Source organism: Simochromis diagramma, unplaced genomic scaffold (genome assembly GCF_900408965.1).
Source record: "Simochromis diagramma unplaced genomic scaffold, fSimDia1.1 OVJJ01000123.1, whole genome shotgun sequence".
Lineage (NCBI taxonomy): Eukaryota > Metazoa > Chordata > Actinopteri > Cichliformes > Cichlidae > Simochromis > Simochromis diagramma.
This window is the reverse complement of record NW_024386778.1, coordinates 5,252,016-5,268,606: the sequence shown is the minus strand read 5'-3', so window position 1 is coordinate 5,268,606 and position 16,591 is coordinate 5,252,016. Positions and strand designations below refer to the sequence as shown.

The 16,591-nt window shown below is 38.3% G+C and overlaps 1 protein-coding gene and 1 long non-coding RNA gene across 2 annotated transcripts; one reads left to right on the top strand and one right to left on the bottom strand.

Moving 5' to 3' along the window:
• Positions 1–4,810: 4,810 nt before the first annotated feature.
• LOC120721830 lies at positions 4,811–14,454 on the top strand. Its single transcript, XR_005693268.1, has 3 exons — positions 4,811–4,824; positions 9,847–9,850; positions 14,316–14,454. It is a non-coding gene; the product is annotated as an uncharacterized LOC120721830 (long non-coding RNA).
• bsx (brain-specific homeobox) lies at positions 8,427–10,363 on the bottom strand. Its single transcript, XM_040012467.1, has 3 exons — positions 9,805–10,363; positions 9,175–9,365; positions 8,427–8,824 (listed from the first exon to the last, which is right to left on the bottom strand). The coding sequence occupies exons 1-3, from the start codon at positions 10,046–10,048 to the stop codon at positions 8,582–8,584; spliced, it is 678 nt and encodes a 225-aa protein (XP_039868401.1). The 5' UTR covers positions 10,049–10,363; the 3' UTR covers positions 8,427–8,581.
• Positions 14,455–16,591: the final 2,137 nt, after the last annotated feature.

Below are 16,591 nucleotides of genomic sequence, written 5' to 3'. Positions count from 1 at the left end.
ATGTTATTTATTTTCTGCTGTGTTTTACGTGCATCTATTTGAAAGAGTGAGTGTAAACACACAAAAAAAATTATTTTATGTGCTGGAATGTACAGAAAATAAGTTTGAATGTTAAACAAATTTCTTCCAGTCAGAGAATGTTGCATATAATTAAATTTTTGCTTGATGCATAAAGTTAAAGGGTTAAAACTAATAAAACAAGTTTTAAAAAGATAATTTTCCATTTGATTACATTTTGTATGATGGATTATGCAGAAAAAGTAGAATTGGGCTGAAAGATCTATCACTTTATCACCTCTTCAGGTTGTAAATTGTGTTTTTAAAAAGTAACTAAGTAACTAAGTAATTAATTACTTTTGAAAATAAGTAATCAGTAAAGTAACGGGATTACTTTTTTGGGGAAGTAATCGGTAATTAGTTACTGATTACTTTTTTCAAGTAACTTGACCAACACTGCTGGCAATATTGGCAGCTGTCTTGAATGCAAAATTGTAGCACAAGCTACAATTTTGCAAGTGTAGCTTGTGCAAATTGTCAGTGTTCTTGGCAATGATTAGGTGTTTGCAAACCTAACTTTGCAAACCTAAGCAGTGCTACCACACTTCCAGACAAACCATAGTGGTTCAGTCTTGTTCACATACTGTCATGAACACTGTTCCCTCTAATTTTTCATGTGTCTGAGCGAACACACAAACTCCCTGAGCGTCCCTTGGACCACTGTGAGCAACAGCAGACGTGTGCACTGTGGTCATGCCAGCATCGAATCCATCCAAGTTACATGGTTTATTAAAATAATCAAATTACAGCATTTATGTTAGACTACTTTTAATTAACTGCTTTATCCCACTTACAATGAAAATTAAAAAAAATCTTTTCTTGACCTGTGTAGTATGTTAACACTATTGGAAGTAAAAATAACTTGAACTCCAATTTTGAAAACACAACTTTCTTTCTTTTCTTTTCTTTCTTTTTTATTTTATTTTATAAAGCTCCGACTTGTATTATGAGTATGAGTCTGTGGTCTGGGAGAGAGTCCTGTAACTCTCTGTCTGCAAAATACAGTAAATAATGACCAGTGTTGGGCAATTAATTATATAGTTACTTCTTCAAAAAAGTAACTGAGTTATGCAAACAACAAAGTTTTTTGCAGCTGTTTACCTACAAATGCAGCCAAGGCGTTTTTTTTAAAATAAACATTTCAAACTATTTACAGAACAATCAGGTGTTCTGCATCAAATCTGATGCCACACAAATTATTTGTGCCACTCCAAAAAATTTTTGCTCACAGGCAGAGAGTGCTTTCAAGTGCTTTCCTTATAAAACGCAGTTTTTACTGTTTCTTCCCACAGTAAATATAAACAAAAATAGTATTCAGGAAGAAAAACAAACATTTCATATATTTTTATCATAACTCTGGTTTTACGTGGCCTATCAACACAATTTAAAAACTGGTATAAAGTCCACACTTTTTCCGTCAATTGTTCCGTCTGTCCTGCTCACATCTCCAATGGTTGTACACGTTGTCATTAACGTGGCTTCACTCCACATCAGCCACGCCGCTTTGCTAGCTAAAACACCGGTGTCGGCACATAAGGACACTGTCATAGCATGTCAACGACATTGATTAGTTGCATACATAGCTGGACTGGCTATCGGGCATACCGGGCATTTGCCCGGTGGGCCAATGGTAATTTTTTGTTTTAAATGGGCCGATGTTTTGTTGTTGTTGTCTTTATTTCCGTAACCGTGTAAACAGTGAAATGTGGCGGATTGGACAGATGCTGGCAGACGTGTAAAAATAACTCAATTGTTTGGTAGTGGCTATGGTGGAGCTTTCACAGATTCAGTAAAATTAGCAAGTGGTGGAGGCCAGCAGGTGGATGGGGGAAAGGGGAGGCGGAGGAGGAGAGACCCAAGGCGGCCGCCGGTCCGACTGTCAGGTGAAATGAGCTTCAGGTAAGAAGTTATGACCTGCAGTCTATCTGGGTCAGATATAAACCAAGTTTAGGTGCAGTTTATTTTCGTTGTGCTAACTTTTTACAGTCAGTTACAATAACTCGTACTGTGTACTAGCTAGCATGACGGAGTTTCTATACAGTTGGGTGGGTGCTATGATGTTACTGGTGAACTTTATTTTATTCATATGGTTAGTTAGTAGAGTTGCCTACTGTCCCGTAAAAAACGGAACCCCTGGTATTCAGAGTTAATATTACGCGTGTCGTATTGAGCTGAAAATAAACTCGATTTGTCCAGTACTTCAGCTATAATAAAAAAAAAAAGACAAAAAGCTGGAGTTATTCTGTGTCTTTACGCTGTCAGGTGCCTCTTCTTCTCTCATTCTCCCCCCTCCCTCTCCTGCTGCTACTTCAATCATGAAACTGATCAATGATCATCTGATCGGCGTTTCTGCCGTCTCTCTTGCTTGTTTATCTCCTGCTTTGCGCCAGAAAGAGAAAACTAGCGGAGGTCGCGTTAAACAGCAGAAGCGCCTTTAAACTTGATAAGCTGTTGTTAGAATTTAAACTTGATAAGCTGTTGTTAGAATTTATTTAATATTACTTTCTAGTATCAGTTGATGTTTGTTGGAGCCACGGCCATAAAAGCTGCTGGTCATGATATCGGTTTGGTTATCTGGTGAGAGGGAAACATGAAGATGAAACCAGGAGATGTCCTTACTGAATCATCAGAGCTGAACAGGTGATGGAGAAACAGGTTTACCTTTTAGGTGACATGAATGGGTTGAAGGAAAGCTATGAACTGTTCCTGAGAGACAACTTACACCAGGATCCTTTTCTATGTAGCTGACAGCTGGTAACTGTGCAGGGGCGGGTCTAGCAAAGATTTGCCAGGGGGCCAGGTAGAGCATTAACAGGGAAAGGGGGGCACAAAGAAATACTTTTCTTTCTTATTCTCATTTAAAATTTCTAGCTTTTAACAAATAATTATCCAAATCTTACAACCAAAGTTTTCATCTGATGTCATATTTATAGAAATCCATTATTGTACGTAGTAAGTTTTTCAGTTTTTCAGGGTCCCAACATAATTTCTTCAGAAGAAAGTACTGTACATGATGCCAGTATTTTCCCACATTTTCTGCATTTGATACTGTACTAGTCTAGTACTTTGTGTAAAATGCCATCAAAAAGTCAGTTAAGTTTTATTCTTTCTCACCTGTCTTTCTGTCTCCTTTCACTTTTAAAAGGTTGCCATGTTAGAAAAAATATTTTTCCCTGCCATGCTGTTTATTGATGTGGTAAATAAATAGTTTATGAAAATATCACTAAATCTGTCATTTATTATTTTTAATATTCAGTAATGGTCATGTCTCACCTCTAGTCTTCTCTGTCTTAATTTCAGGTTTCCACCATATGTTGTAGATAGTTCAGGAAGTTAACTCAACCAAGCAGTCTTTGGGTTTCGGCTAAGTACTGTTTAGAATACCAGAATAGGGAGGATGGTGTAGGTTTAAGTTTATTAGATTGATACATATGTACCAACAAAACAGTGTCACAACCACGTTTGTTTTCATTCAAAGGCTTTATGGTTTTTCCTATAATACCTGGTGGGCCGGTCTCTAGTCAAAATGCCCTGGGTGATTTTTTGTCCCAGTCCAGCCCTGGTTGCATATATAGGAATGTGAATCGTGTTATTGGCTGGACTATGGGATAAGGTGGCATCGTTCTAATCCCATACGGGAGCAGCCAGTCACTTACTGACTAACACTGCAAAACAGAATTGTTAAAGTTTTAATTTTAATTTCAATTCAGGTTAGATTCTTTTTTGTGCGCAATGCAGATTTTCTGTGCGCAGAGACCGTGCCAGCAGTGCGCAATTGCGCACGCGCACAGCTTAGAGGGAACATTGGTCATGAACTTTAACATTTAACATGTAATTGTGGCCAGAAGAGTTTTAGATCTGGGATTTTTCAGCAGTGTTTATGAGCATTGCACATTCTGACCTTGGAGTGGATTTGCTGATATGTCCACTCCAAGAAAGAGTGTAGCATTATATTGATGCACACCTAAATCTTTCAGACAAGTAAACTGCCAAAACATCTATATTTATAGAAGAGGAAATTCTTACTGATGATCAACTAATCAAAGTGCATTTGATTAGCACCACCTAAAGCATTTGTGTTCTTAAGTCCTATGAAATAGTATGGGGTTACTTTATGTCTTCAGACAGAAACCACAGAAGAAGCTACACACACAGGGAATTTGCATTTGGAAACACAGCTCGGGTCTTAGCAGCCTATTATATGAACTTGAAGCCCATTTTATTGTGTGTTTATGTGTTGAAGGTTGTAGGGTCTTTTTCTGGCAGAAGACAAACAGTAAATAAGCTTAAAACAGAAAATTAAAGCAGACGAATGATTGATAAAGAGATAAAGGGACAGGAAGAAAAAGTGAACTGACAAATATTAGAAATGTTGAAAACAGTTATAATAAATATGAGCAATTCTTTACAAAAAAGCCAAAATACTATGATCGTTACTATATACAGTGAAATACACTAATATTTTCCTATTTATATTTGCATAAAGAGCAGTGGGTATGATAATGATTCCCATGTATTTTTTAAAACAGCATTTTACAGTTTGACTGCTGTTGGGATACAGGACATATGATTATGCTCCAGGTTACACCGTGGCTGTAAAAGTCTGCCAGTGAAGGAACTGCTCAGGGGGTGAAAGGTGTTAGCTTCTCCTCTCACCCACCTTCTCTGTGGGATCTATGGAACTGGTCAGAACAGAGCAGGCACTAACATGGTGAAGGTAAACACATTACAATAGTTGCCGTATATACACGTATATTATATACATTTGTTGCTGTATTAGCAACTCTTATATATTCAATTCAATTCACTTTTATTTATATAGCGCAAAATCAGAACAACAGTTGCCTCAAGGCGCTTTATATTGTAAGGTAGACCCTACAATAATACATACAATACATACATCAGCTGTAAATACTCATTCTTACAGAAACAATGTGATTTGTGCATGTCTTTTGTCCTGTCTTCCTTCTCTCACCCCAACCGGTCGCAGCAGATGACCTGCACTACAGTCTGTTTGTCTGGTGGACCCTTTATTTGCCCAGTCCGATTTAAGGTTTCCTAGACTGTTCTGCATAAAAACACTTTTACAAAGTACCCATGACTGTATAACATATCACATTACAAAATATTAAAATAAAAATAAAACATGTTTAAATATTTCATGTTTTTATTGACATCAAAATGAATTTGCTGAAAAAAAAAAGTTTTTTTTTTTTAAATATTTGAAAGCTGTATCATACATTGATGGAGAGTGTTTTGTTACTGCAGCTCATTTGCAGTAATTAGCAACTACTTACACATGTGTGTCTTTCTTTTCTCTCTTAAACATAGTTCTTTGGAATATGCCAATATATATATATATATATATATAATTTGTATACATATGTTAAGATATTTTTCCTCATAATTACAGACAGTCATAGTAAAAAGAAAGTTTTAAGGCTTACATATAAGGACAGAATTAAAAATTTTTTTTTACCAGGTCTTAAAATGAATTAACAATTGTTTGAACAATTGTAAATTGTTCACACCTTCATCTATTTAAGACTGATTTTATTTATTTATTTTTTAAGAGCTGGTGACTCTCATACTCATTGAATACCGTAATGAGGACACAAAAACTGCAAATATGCATTAGTTTGTCTCGCTTAAAATGTGGAAATTTCGACTCAAATGAGTAACCCTGGTTTGGTCCTATATTGGTCCTATCCTTACATTTTGCAGCCATGTTAACTTCTGGCCACCACAAAACACTCTCAAGCAGCTCATTTTACTAATTGAACCCTCAGATGATTATCAAAGCACTATTTACTTCAGCGCAATATTCTAATTAGATTATGGTCTCTATTTAACCCATCATGGACTCTTTGAAGCTCTGTGTTTTTAGTGTTAAGTCCTCAGATGCACGTTTGGAAATAAATAGACAAGCTCCTTTTAATTTAATGAGCATCACTGCCTATCCAGACTGAGTCTCTTTGCATTTTTTTTAACCATCCCACCTACTCGTTTTTTGCCATTGAAATCCAGTTAATTGAAGGAGTCTTTCACTGCTATACATGAAGGGGCCAAATTAGCATCCCTTTATGCCCACTGGGAAACTAAGGCAGACCTGGAGGCTTTGATGCGAGAAGCACACTTTCAGTAGGCGGCAGGCATCCTGAAAATGAGCTGATGGCCCTGCTATTAAGCCCAAATGCAGATGCGTCCATGTGTTGCAAAACGCTTAATCTTTTAATTGATCACCTTCTGCATGGCCTGTTTTCCACATAGTTTTTTCTCTCTCCTGCTGCTTGTTACTAGAATCACATTTTGAAGACGACATGAATCGCTTTTCAAATTGCCTGAAAGGCTTGTAAATAGAGCACAAAGGACAAGAGACTAGTTACATGTTATTGTGCAGATTCCCTTGTGTCTGATAAAACAATTAAATTCATGTAAGGTGAGCTTGTTTAAGAGCCTGAGATGTCTGTGTATCTTATCTACATGTCCAAGCACTTACTATCCTTCCATCCTCATCCTGATCACAGTAGTAATCAGAAAATAAACAGAGAGCTTGTTCATTGATTTAATTTCACAGTCTTATAGAGCTAAAGTCTATGGAGCAGAGGGAGTTGACTGAAATTTGCAATAGTGGACGACTATTTAAAGATAATTGAACGAGATGGACTACAGCATCAACTACAACTAAACTACATGATCAGTAAATTAATGAATGAACATCTGTTTTTTAATGTTTTTTTCGGCAGCCACCATATGGACTTATCTGCCTATCTGCTCCAAAGTCCAGCTCAACATAAAATATTTATAAATAACCCAGCAGGACAAAAATGGGCTGGATTCTTTCATGTTTAATGTTCACAGACAAAATGCAAAAGTTGAAACGAGGATTTGTGATAATGTAAAAGAATATGTATTTCCATGGTCAGATTAAAGATGTATATAACCACAAAAAAACACGAATAGGGCACTGACTCAAAATAAATGTCGAAAAATATTATATACGATAATTAAAAATGCCTGGATTTTCGCTTACATTAACATTCAATTTTAAGATCAAATTTATTGGCAGAAACACAAACCTGCCTTAAGATGAGGTGTGCATCATGGAATTACTGCTATATTTTCAATTTGGATTTAGAGAAACTGTTGAAAACTGTTCACTGTCTTTTAAAAAGATTTTCGGAATACTTACCAAGCCTTTACCCTAATTACAAAAGCTATTATCGCTTACTTTTTACACCTTTTCGCCACTAATGCGAAGAGAAAAAAAAAATTGTTTATTGTTTATCTGTAGTGTCCGTTTAATACAACACCCAGAGCATTTAACCGAGTCCACTACATTATAACAAAACAGCCCGCAGTGTTGCAGCGGATGTCCACCCTGATTCTGAATAATCGAACTAGAAATCTTGTTATGACGAGACTTGGAATGTAAAACTCTGCTATCTCCCAGCCTTACAAAAAAGCTTACTTGAATATACTCGTACTCAGGTGTAGTCTGTGGGAGCGTTTGACTTTTCTTAATTTATCCTGTCATTCTTTTGCGTTGGTTGGCTCAAAGCTCAGCGGGCTTCACGCCATCATGCAGGAAACCCAGTAGAGAAGATGATGCAGCCTCGCATTCAAAGCTGAGCTCCATGCTGTGGAGACCGGTTCTTAATGCAAGTGGTTAAGACAGCCGTTTGAACTCCGAGAAGCATCTCACCATGATAACAGGATTACAGCCACATGTTGCGTCTAAACAGTAACATTGCATTCACAGGACTTAAAAAAAAAAAATCACTCCTTCTGGATTGGAAATGTAAACAGCAAATGCTCCCCGGTAGAAAACACACATGCGCGCGCGCGCAAACACACACACACACACACACACACACACACACACAATAATAATAATAATAATAATAATAATAATAATAATAATAATAACAAAAACAACTATACTGTTAGTTATATTTACAGACAAAAAAATTTAAATGATGTTTTCATTCAAAACCTGTTTTACAAAATCTTCAACAATATCCACACACTGCCAATAACATATACATTTTTCTTAAAGTAACATGGAGAATGTTGTCTGGAATAAAAGTATAGTAAAACATGGGCAGAGCGCTTTTCCACAGGTTTATTTACATTCATTTGTACACTTATTTCCTCCTGAAAATAAAAGACACAACTGTGATGTTTCAAAATAAAATGTCTAGAGACTCATAATAATAATAATAATAATAATAATAATAATAATATAGATAATATAATATAATAATATAGAGAGTTTGCAAAACATAACAGAATAATCCATAGCATTTATGCAGAGGAAAATTGGAAGTTATATAAAAACAATTATTTAACAGTGTATTGTACAGCCTGTTGCCCCCTCACTGTAAAACTGCCATTTATATTGGCTAGCTATTTAAAGAAATAAACTTAAAATGATCCTACAGCTGTCTATAGGCTGCATTTACAAAAAGCAAAAAACAAGCAAACAAAAACAAAACAATAAGCCAAAAAACAGTGCAGCCTACTATAGTAGATGATCCGGGGAGCAAATGTCATCCTCGATATCCACATCGTCGTCGTTTTCTTCCAGCATATACGAATCCGACTCGAGGCCGTGTTTCAGCTCCTCTACGCTTTTGTCGTTCAGTTCGCTCTCGCTGGAGTTCTCCGCACATCGCTCCATCTCTCCTGTTGCCTTCCGCTCGTCCTGCGCTTTCCTCAGCTGCTTCTTGTGCTTCATCCGCCTGTTCTGAAACCATGTTTTCACCTGCACGTAAGAAACGAAGACGCACATTAGAAAAGTTTCTATGGCTCTGCTTGTATGTAAAATATTTTATTATTAATAAATATTAATAAATAAATATTAATTTATTATTAAAACTGAAATGTGTTTTCTGCTTATAAACTACAGTTTAACATATGGAGTTTCATTCGAGTTATGAAACTAATTCTAATTATCCCATATATTTCGTATATAGGGCTAAATAACGCATTGATAATGTAGCTATTGTTTTATTTTTCTTTCTTTTATGTATTATAAAATAAATAAAAAAGGGAATAACTCACTCCACATTTGAGTTTGCGTGTGTGTGTGTGCGTTCGCGCGCGCGAGCCAACCTGTGTCTCTGACAGGCTCAGCGCAGTGGCCAGTTCCACTCTCTCAGGTGTGGACAGATACCGCTGAATTTCAAACCGCTTTTCCAGCCCGGACAGCTGCGAGTCAGAGAAAACAGTCCGGGCCTTCCTGCGTCTGCAGTGCTTACCCGGTAACTCTGCATGGTGCTGGAACAAGGCGGGCATCTGCATTCCTGCCGGCAATAAGAAGAGGTGGTTTGTATTATTTGTAATGTTATTGAAGTATTAAGAAAAATCAGAATATATCCCAGAAATAGGATGAATTTGAGTTTGGTGATGAATTCTTTGCCAAGGTAACAAACCTCGCTATTTGTAATAATAATAATGACATATTTTAAAAAAAAGAAAGAAAGAAAATATATATATATATAAATAGTAAAACACCTGCATGTTACAATCGGCTTTAAGATTTGAATGCACTTTGTAGAATACAATAATTAAAATGCATTCAAACAAACGCATAATTGAAGCGGTTAAGTCAAATAAAGGATTCCGAGATTTGTGCTTTTCCTCTAAATCGTTATTTAAAAACTAGAGGCAATGTCCAGATAACAGCCCGCTGTGTGTGACAGCTTCCTTGTTATCCCAGGCCTCTGCCTCTCCCTTGCTTACCTGACGTAAAGAAGTACTGGTGGTGCTCCGGTTTGTGGAGAGGATGGTGCGGATGTGGGGCTAATATTGGGGTAGGCATCAGCGGGTATCCGTACTCCAGGATGGGCACCCGGGAAGCCAAGGAGCTACAGAACGGCGACGGGATGACCTCTCGCAGGGGCTTGGGCTTGTGCAATAAGATGTCCTCAATGAAAAACGACGTGGACCTCTGTGTGGGTGCCGCAGATGCGTAGTTCATACTCATGGTGTTACTGTGGATGATTATTTCCTTGCCTTTAAACCTGCATCAACACCTGCCTCTTCCCTCCAAGCCTCTGTCAAATTTAAATGTGGACCCTCCGTGTGACCAGTGAATGACACTATGCCGAACATTCCACAGACACCGGTGGGAGGGCACGTTTGCAATAAGTATTTATTCAGAGACGGTGCCGGATTGGGGATACTGGTTTGCGCATCAGCCAATTAGGGCTTTTGATGGACGGAGGAGAGCCGCGGGGGACGAGATTTTCACTCTGATTGGTTCAGACGGATTCCAAGCTGTCTTTTTATTTATTTATTTGTTTATTTATTTTGGTGGGTTTTAAGATAAGGAGCGCACCTGTGAACAGGGTTAATTTGGAAAGCAACTGGGAATCATCGGTAGTTGCGCTTCAGTGGTCGCCAAGCAACTACGCAGTTTTTGACTTCTGTCCGAGTGAAAACGTTATTCTGTATTTACCCGAATAGAGGATACTATATAAAAATAAATATAACCTACGAACGAGGCCATATTTGTTTCGAAAGTTTTCTTACAGTCTCCAAACAATTCAATCGTTACATTTAATCATGTGTGAAAATGAAGGCGAGTTTTTTGTGTCTGTCATAGAATATGAACAAGTAGCCGGGAGCAACGGACGTAAGGCAAGACAAATTGTACATGATGTTTAAACTTCCCTTTGTAGTTCAGGTACAAGCCATTTATTACTTTATTACTGTACTTGGTAAAAACATTCTACACTGCTACATAAATATCCACCCACAAACTCTAAAGGACATAAATTAACAAGCAGACGTTGTACTCATTGCAAAGTCATTTTCAAGAAAACAAGATAATAAGGCCACAGAAAAAAAGACATCCAACATGGTACTAACCGTTTGCAATGTTTGGAACATGACTGAACAAAGGTTGCTGCTTTCTGTCATAAAAAAGATCAATTAATTAATTTTAAGAATGACTTTTTTCTCATTTATTTAAGCGCGAACGGACCACCTGTAACAACCCTCTGAAAAAGAAGAAATCAACTCCTCAGGAAAAAACGAGTTTTGATTACTTTAATGAATATGTATGAAATAATTAGACGAATAGCTCATGGTCACAAAATACATTGGTTCAACTGTAATAAAATAAAAATAAATTAAATCATGTGAAAGTACAGATGATGATGTGGGGAGACCGGTCTCCCCGTGGTATTTAAGAATTGTGCTGTTTCGCCATTTCCCTACAAGCCATAAGAAAGAAACACAGCACAAGTGTATATAGCGCTTGGAAAACTTGAATGAGAGTTTCTTACGTGCACATCGTATTTCACATGTAGCCTAGGCTACCTCATTTTTGACTCCTTGTGTCATCAGTCTGGTATATCTGCTGTCCACATGAATTGGCCTTTTGATTTCCTTTGATCATATGCTTTTTCTTTTCTTTTCTTTCTTTCTTTCTTTCTTTCTTTCTTTCTTTCTTTCTTTCTTTCTTTCTTTCTTTTTTTACTGTGCAGGACACTGAGTGAAACAATTTCTGCTCTCTTCCTTCGTATTAGTACTTTTTGAATTAAGTGACTTAGCTTGTGCCACAGGGAGATAATCTGCTACAGGTCTGTCTTGTCATTCCACCCAAATTGGCTGTAATTGTCGGTATTGAAATCTGGGAGAGTACAAGTGCCGCTCCTGGGCCCATTTTGGATAGAAAGCGCTGCGCTGTAATTTGTTGATATGGTGTTGTCATCACATTTCCAATCAGTGCGCTTAATGTGAAAGTGTCTTAATGCAGGCGGAATTCACGCTGCAATGCTATTAGGCAATTAAGAGAGATGTTAGAGCGGAAGTTGTAATCCTTGGACTGGAGGACAGGATTTCTATTTGATCACACGGAAGGAGAGCAAATTCATTACTGGGAGTCAGTTATGCTAGAAAAGCGCTGTTCTGCTGCATTAGTTTGCATAAGTTTGCTCAGAACGGACGCTCAATAGGCTACACAAATTAATATAGTTGGATGCAAATCAAATGTGTACGATTGCGACACATTTGTGTTTTCTGATATCGCTGAAACCGACAAAAGGTGTACACCTTTCTAAAAACCCTCTTTACACTTCATATGGGGCAAATATTTCCCTCAGTATGTTAAATAAGGCAGTGAGAAGCAAATAAAATACGATTTTCTGCCTGCTTCATAAAAACTATGAGTTTACACGAGTACGTCAGAATCAAAACACGTCTCCAACGCTCATTTTTAAGCACGTAAATAAAGCTAAGTGGAAGAAAAGGACAGGAACTTTATAAGACAATGTATCCCTGCTGCACCTGTCTCTGATTCATCCCCTTTGTGAAAAGCACCAGGATAAGAAGTTAGTTTTACGTGATGAAATTGGGTTAAGGACGCGTTTTTTGTTTGCTTGCCTTTTAGTGTCCCTTTTATTCATTACATTTTTGCGTTTTTCTGACGTGGCAGGTTCGGATGACTTCACCTATCAATATAGCCGTGCTGGATAGTAAACAATGAATGGGAAGAAAACGCGGTTGTAAATGGGCTTTTTTTTTCTTTTGAATTTTTTTTACGCTTTTCTACTCTAGCCGAGCTCTCAAAGCATTTTATTCAACATGCCCCATCCACACAGGTACTTTTTTTCTTTCTTAAGTGCTTAAGTGCTTTATATCTAACATTCACAATTAGATCACTGTCCAAGGATATTTGGCATGCAAACTGGAGCAGCCAGGGATGGAACCACCAACCTTCCGATTAGTAGATAACCTTGGTTGTAGTTCCTGCGCTACAGTATTGTGTGTGATTCAGTGAGTTTTGTGGGAATTGTATGCCTAAACTCATCAAATGTACTGATTAGGATAATGTAGCAACATTTACAGAGAAGAAAAAAGTCTGTCTGCATCACTTGCCCTTACATAAATATAAGCTCAAATATAAATGTAAAGTTTGTTCTCCTACAGTTTTCTTTACTTTTGAAATCATAGATTAAAATACCAGGCTTGAAATGAGGTCAGTGGCTTGTGGTTTTCTTACGAAAAAAAGGCACATATCTTGAAGTTACCCAAAGCTTCGGATTTGGTAGTCCTCAGGTGTCGGGATTGATCACCATCTACAGTATAGTTACGTGAAACAGCTGAACACCTTCCCAAAGCCATAAAACATTGCTAAAAACAAGTGAGGAATAAATATGCACAAGTCTAATGAAATTGAGTACAACATGCAGAGTCTGTGTATGTATGACAAAGGAAGAAACATTCTTCCTAATACTTTATTGAAATTAGTTAAGCTCCAGAGGTCATCTGTGTGCAAGAATCCAAACCATGCAGCTCTCATGACCCCCGCTTATTTGTCTTCTAATGTGAGGTGGCACTTCTAGGGCATTCATGCATGTATATATAAATTATACCTGCAAAGAAAAAGGGGTTAGGTTTTGGTTATACATTATGAAATTGCTCCTACATGCATTTAAATGATTTTCTTTGTCATATTTTCAGTTACCCAAAGAAACATTTTTATAGAACTGTGTAGCTGTATGCAAAGGTGGTGATAGACTATATTCAGTGAGACTGATAAGGTTCAATGTGGGGGACTCAACCGCAGGACTCAAGAATCAGCTGAACACAAGAATTTTAGTTCACCAGGTGTATATGCAGGAAGTGCAGGGCAGTGCTATATACAACAATGTGGGGGACGGGGCTCCAGGGAAATCCAAAGGTTCTCTAACTCTCCACACTCACGACCACAGTTCCTTTCTCCACACTTGACACAAAGATTCACACAGGGAAGGTTATCCAGGAGGTCTGTAGGCGAGGAAATGAGAATGAGTTACAACGTTCACAATAGACACTTGACTGAGCTTGAGCTGTAGCTTGAATCTCGCTGACGCATGGTAGACAACGATCCAGCGAAGACCAGCAGACTCCTCCTGGCTTAAATGCTGATTGCCTTGATGGGCATCAGGGGTGTTCCCTTTCAGTGGGCGTGGGCTGAGGGCGTGAACCCACAATGAGTTCCGCCCTGGCAACAGAGAGGAGGCAAGAGAGAGAGAAAGGTAGAAACGGCGTCTTGCTGATCCCCCAGGCCGTGACAGTTTCCCATAGTAGTTAATAGTTACACCAGTGAGCATAGACATAGCTAGAAACACTAAAAAAAAACCTGTGCCGAAAAAGGTCAAGGAAAATGAGAAATAAAAAAACAACACCCCTTTTTTTCAAAAGATTGTTGCTGTGTACTCATCAATGGTATTCAATATGTTAGCATGAATTATCTTTAGTAGTACAGGGTGGACCATTTGTATGGATACACCGTAGTAACATGGGAATGGTTGGTGATATTAAAGTCCTGTTTGTGGCACATTAGTATATGTGAGGGAGCAAACTCCTCAAGATGGGTGGTGACCATGGTGGCCATTTAGAAGTCGGCCATCTTGGATACAACTTTTGTTTTTTTCAATAGGAAGAGGGCCATGTGACACATCAAACTTATTGGTAATGTCACAAGAAAAACAATGGTGTGCTTGGTTTCAATGTAACTTTATTCTTTCATGAGTTATTTACAAGTTTCTCTTTGTTCACAGTCATTGACATGTTGAAGAGATTAACACGTGAGGAGCGGATCGAAATTGTGTTGATATCTGGTGAACGCAGTAACCGGGTCATTGCAGCAGATTCCAATGCAAGACACCCTACGAAACTACCCATCTCCCATGCTACAGTTAGCAAACTGCTTGCTAAGTTTCGTGAAACTGGTTCAGTGTTGGATTTGCCAAAATGTAGACGCAAGAAAACTGTCACCAATGAAGAAACATCAGTAGCTGTCCTAGCTTCATTCAGCAAGAGCCCACAGCGTAGCACTCGCAGTATGTCACTGGAGAGTGGCATTAGTCGAACATCCCTTCGGCGGATATTAGCTACTCACAAATGGCACCCTTACAAACTCCAGCTACTGCAGCATCTCAACGAGGATCACCCAGATCAACGCACAGAATTTGCAGAATGGGCAAAACAAAAATTGGGACAGGACCCTCAGTTCACGCAGAAGATTTTGTTCAGTGATGAGGCAAACTTATATGTAAATGGTGAAGTTAACCAACAAAACCACCGCTATTGGTCTGACACTAACCCACATTGGATGGATCCCTCCAAGATTGTTGGAACAACAAAAGTGATGGTTTGGTGTGGTATATGGGGAACAACGATAGTGGGTCCATTCTTCATCAATGGAAACCTCAAGGCCACTGGGTATTTGAAATTGCTACATGATGATGTGTTTCCCTCTTTATGCACTGAAGCCAGCACGTTCCCTGAGTTTTTCCAGCAAGATGGTGAACCACCTCATTATGGGTGCCAGGTCCGAGCATTCCCAGATGAACAGTTTCCTGGAAAGTGGATTGGTCGTTGTGGGCCAGTTGAATGGCCCCCAAGGTCTCCCGATCTGACCCCCCCTTATCTTTGGGGTCATCTGAAGGCAATTGTCTATGGTGTGAAGATACGAGATGTGCAACACCTGAAACTACAGATACTGGATGCCTGTGCTGGCATTTCTCCTGCGGTGTTGCTATCAGTGTCTGAAGAGTGGGAGAAGAGGGTTGCATTGACAATCCAACACACAATGGGCAGCACATTGAACACATTTCATAAGTGGTCAGAAACTTGTAAATAACTCATGAAAGAATAGAGTTACGTTGAAACCAAGCACAACATTGTTTTTCTTGTGACATTACCAATAAGTTTGATGTGTCACATGGCCCTCTTCCTATTGAAAAAACAAAAGTTGTATCCAAGATGGCCAACTTCTAAATGGCCACCATGGTCACCACCCATCTTAAGGAGTTTGCCCCCTCACATATACTAATGTGCCACAAACAGGACTTTAATATCACCAACCATTCCCATGTTATTACGGTGTATCCATATAAATGGCCCACCCTGTAGAACAACAACAACAAATTATATAGTTGAATAAGGCTACTCGAATTATGAAGAGCAAAGTGTTAAAACAGGAGCTTAATGCAGCCTCTTAGACATGAATACTGTCTTTTTTGAACACAGGCGTGTGTGCTTTGTTGTGAAACTGTCCTGATAATGGAATAATTACAAAATAAGTAGTTTGTGACTAGTGCATCCTTTTTCTAGTGTCAGGTATTGATAGCTGGACTCATTTAAGGTTAAATCCAATTCAAATTACTGCTTGTACTGATACAACAGAAGGAAGCACATACTTACATGTGATGAAAAACAATATGCCTGCAGCAAAGGTTTTGTCAAACCTGTCAAAAGAGGAGTAATGGATGAAAGCTGTAATGCCAATGATGATGCCAATGACACAGATCAGAAGAGAGATGATCCGTCCACTGGGCGGTGGACAAGGGCAGAGGTCAAAAGGAATCACTTGTAGGGTCAGTGCAAGTAACCACAGATGGAAATTCCAAACCTACGAATCCCGAAGAAACAAATGAACACCAATCAAATTATATTTAGAAACTTGCAGTTTTTAACACACAGATTAAAAAAAATAATAGGCTCTCGTATTTTATGGTTTACAACAAGAGTA

Excerpts from the sequence above, each read along its gene's own strand:
- bsx (XM_040012467.1), bottom strand. The coding sequence starts at position 10,048 with ATGAGTATGAACTACGCATCTGCGGCACCCACACAGAGGTCCACGTCG. Across the intron at positions 9,366-9,804 it reads CCAGTACTTCTTTACGTCAG|GAATGCAGATGCCCGCCTTG; the intron begins GTAAGCAAGGGA and ends TATTGCCGGCAG. Across the intron at positions 8,825-9,174 it reads TGAGCCTGTCAGAGACACAG|GTGAAAACATGGTTTCAGAA; the intron begins GTTGGCTCGCGC and ends TCTTACGTGCAG.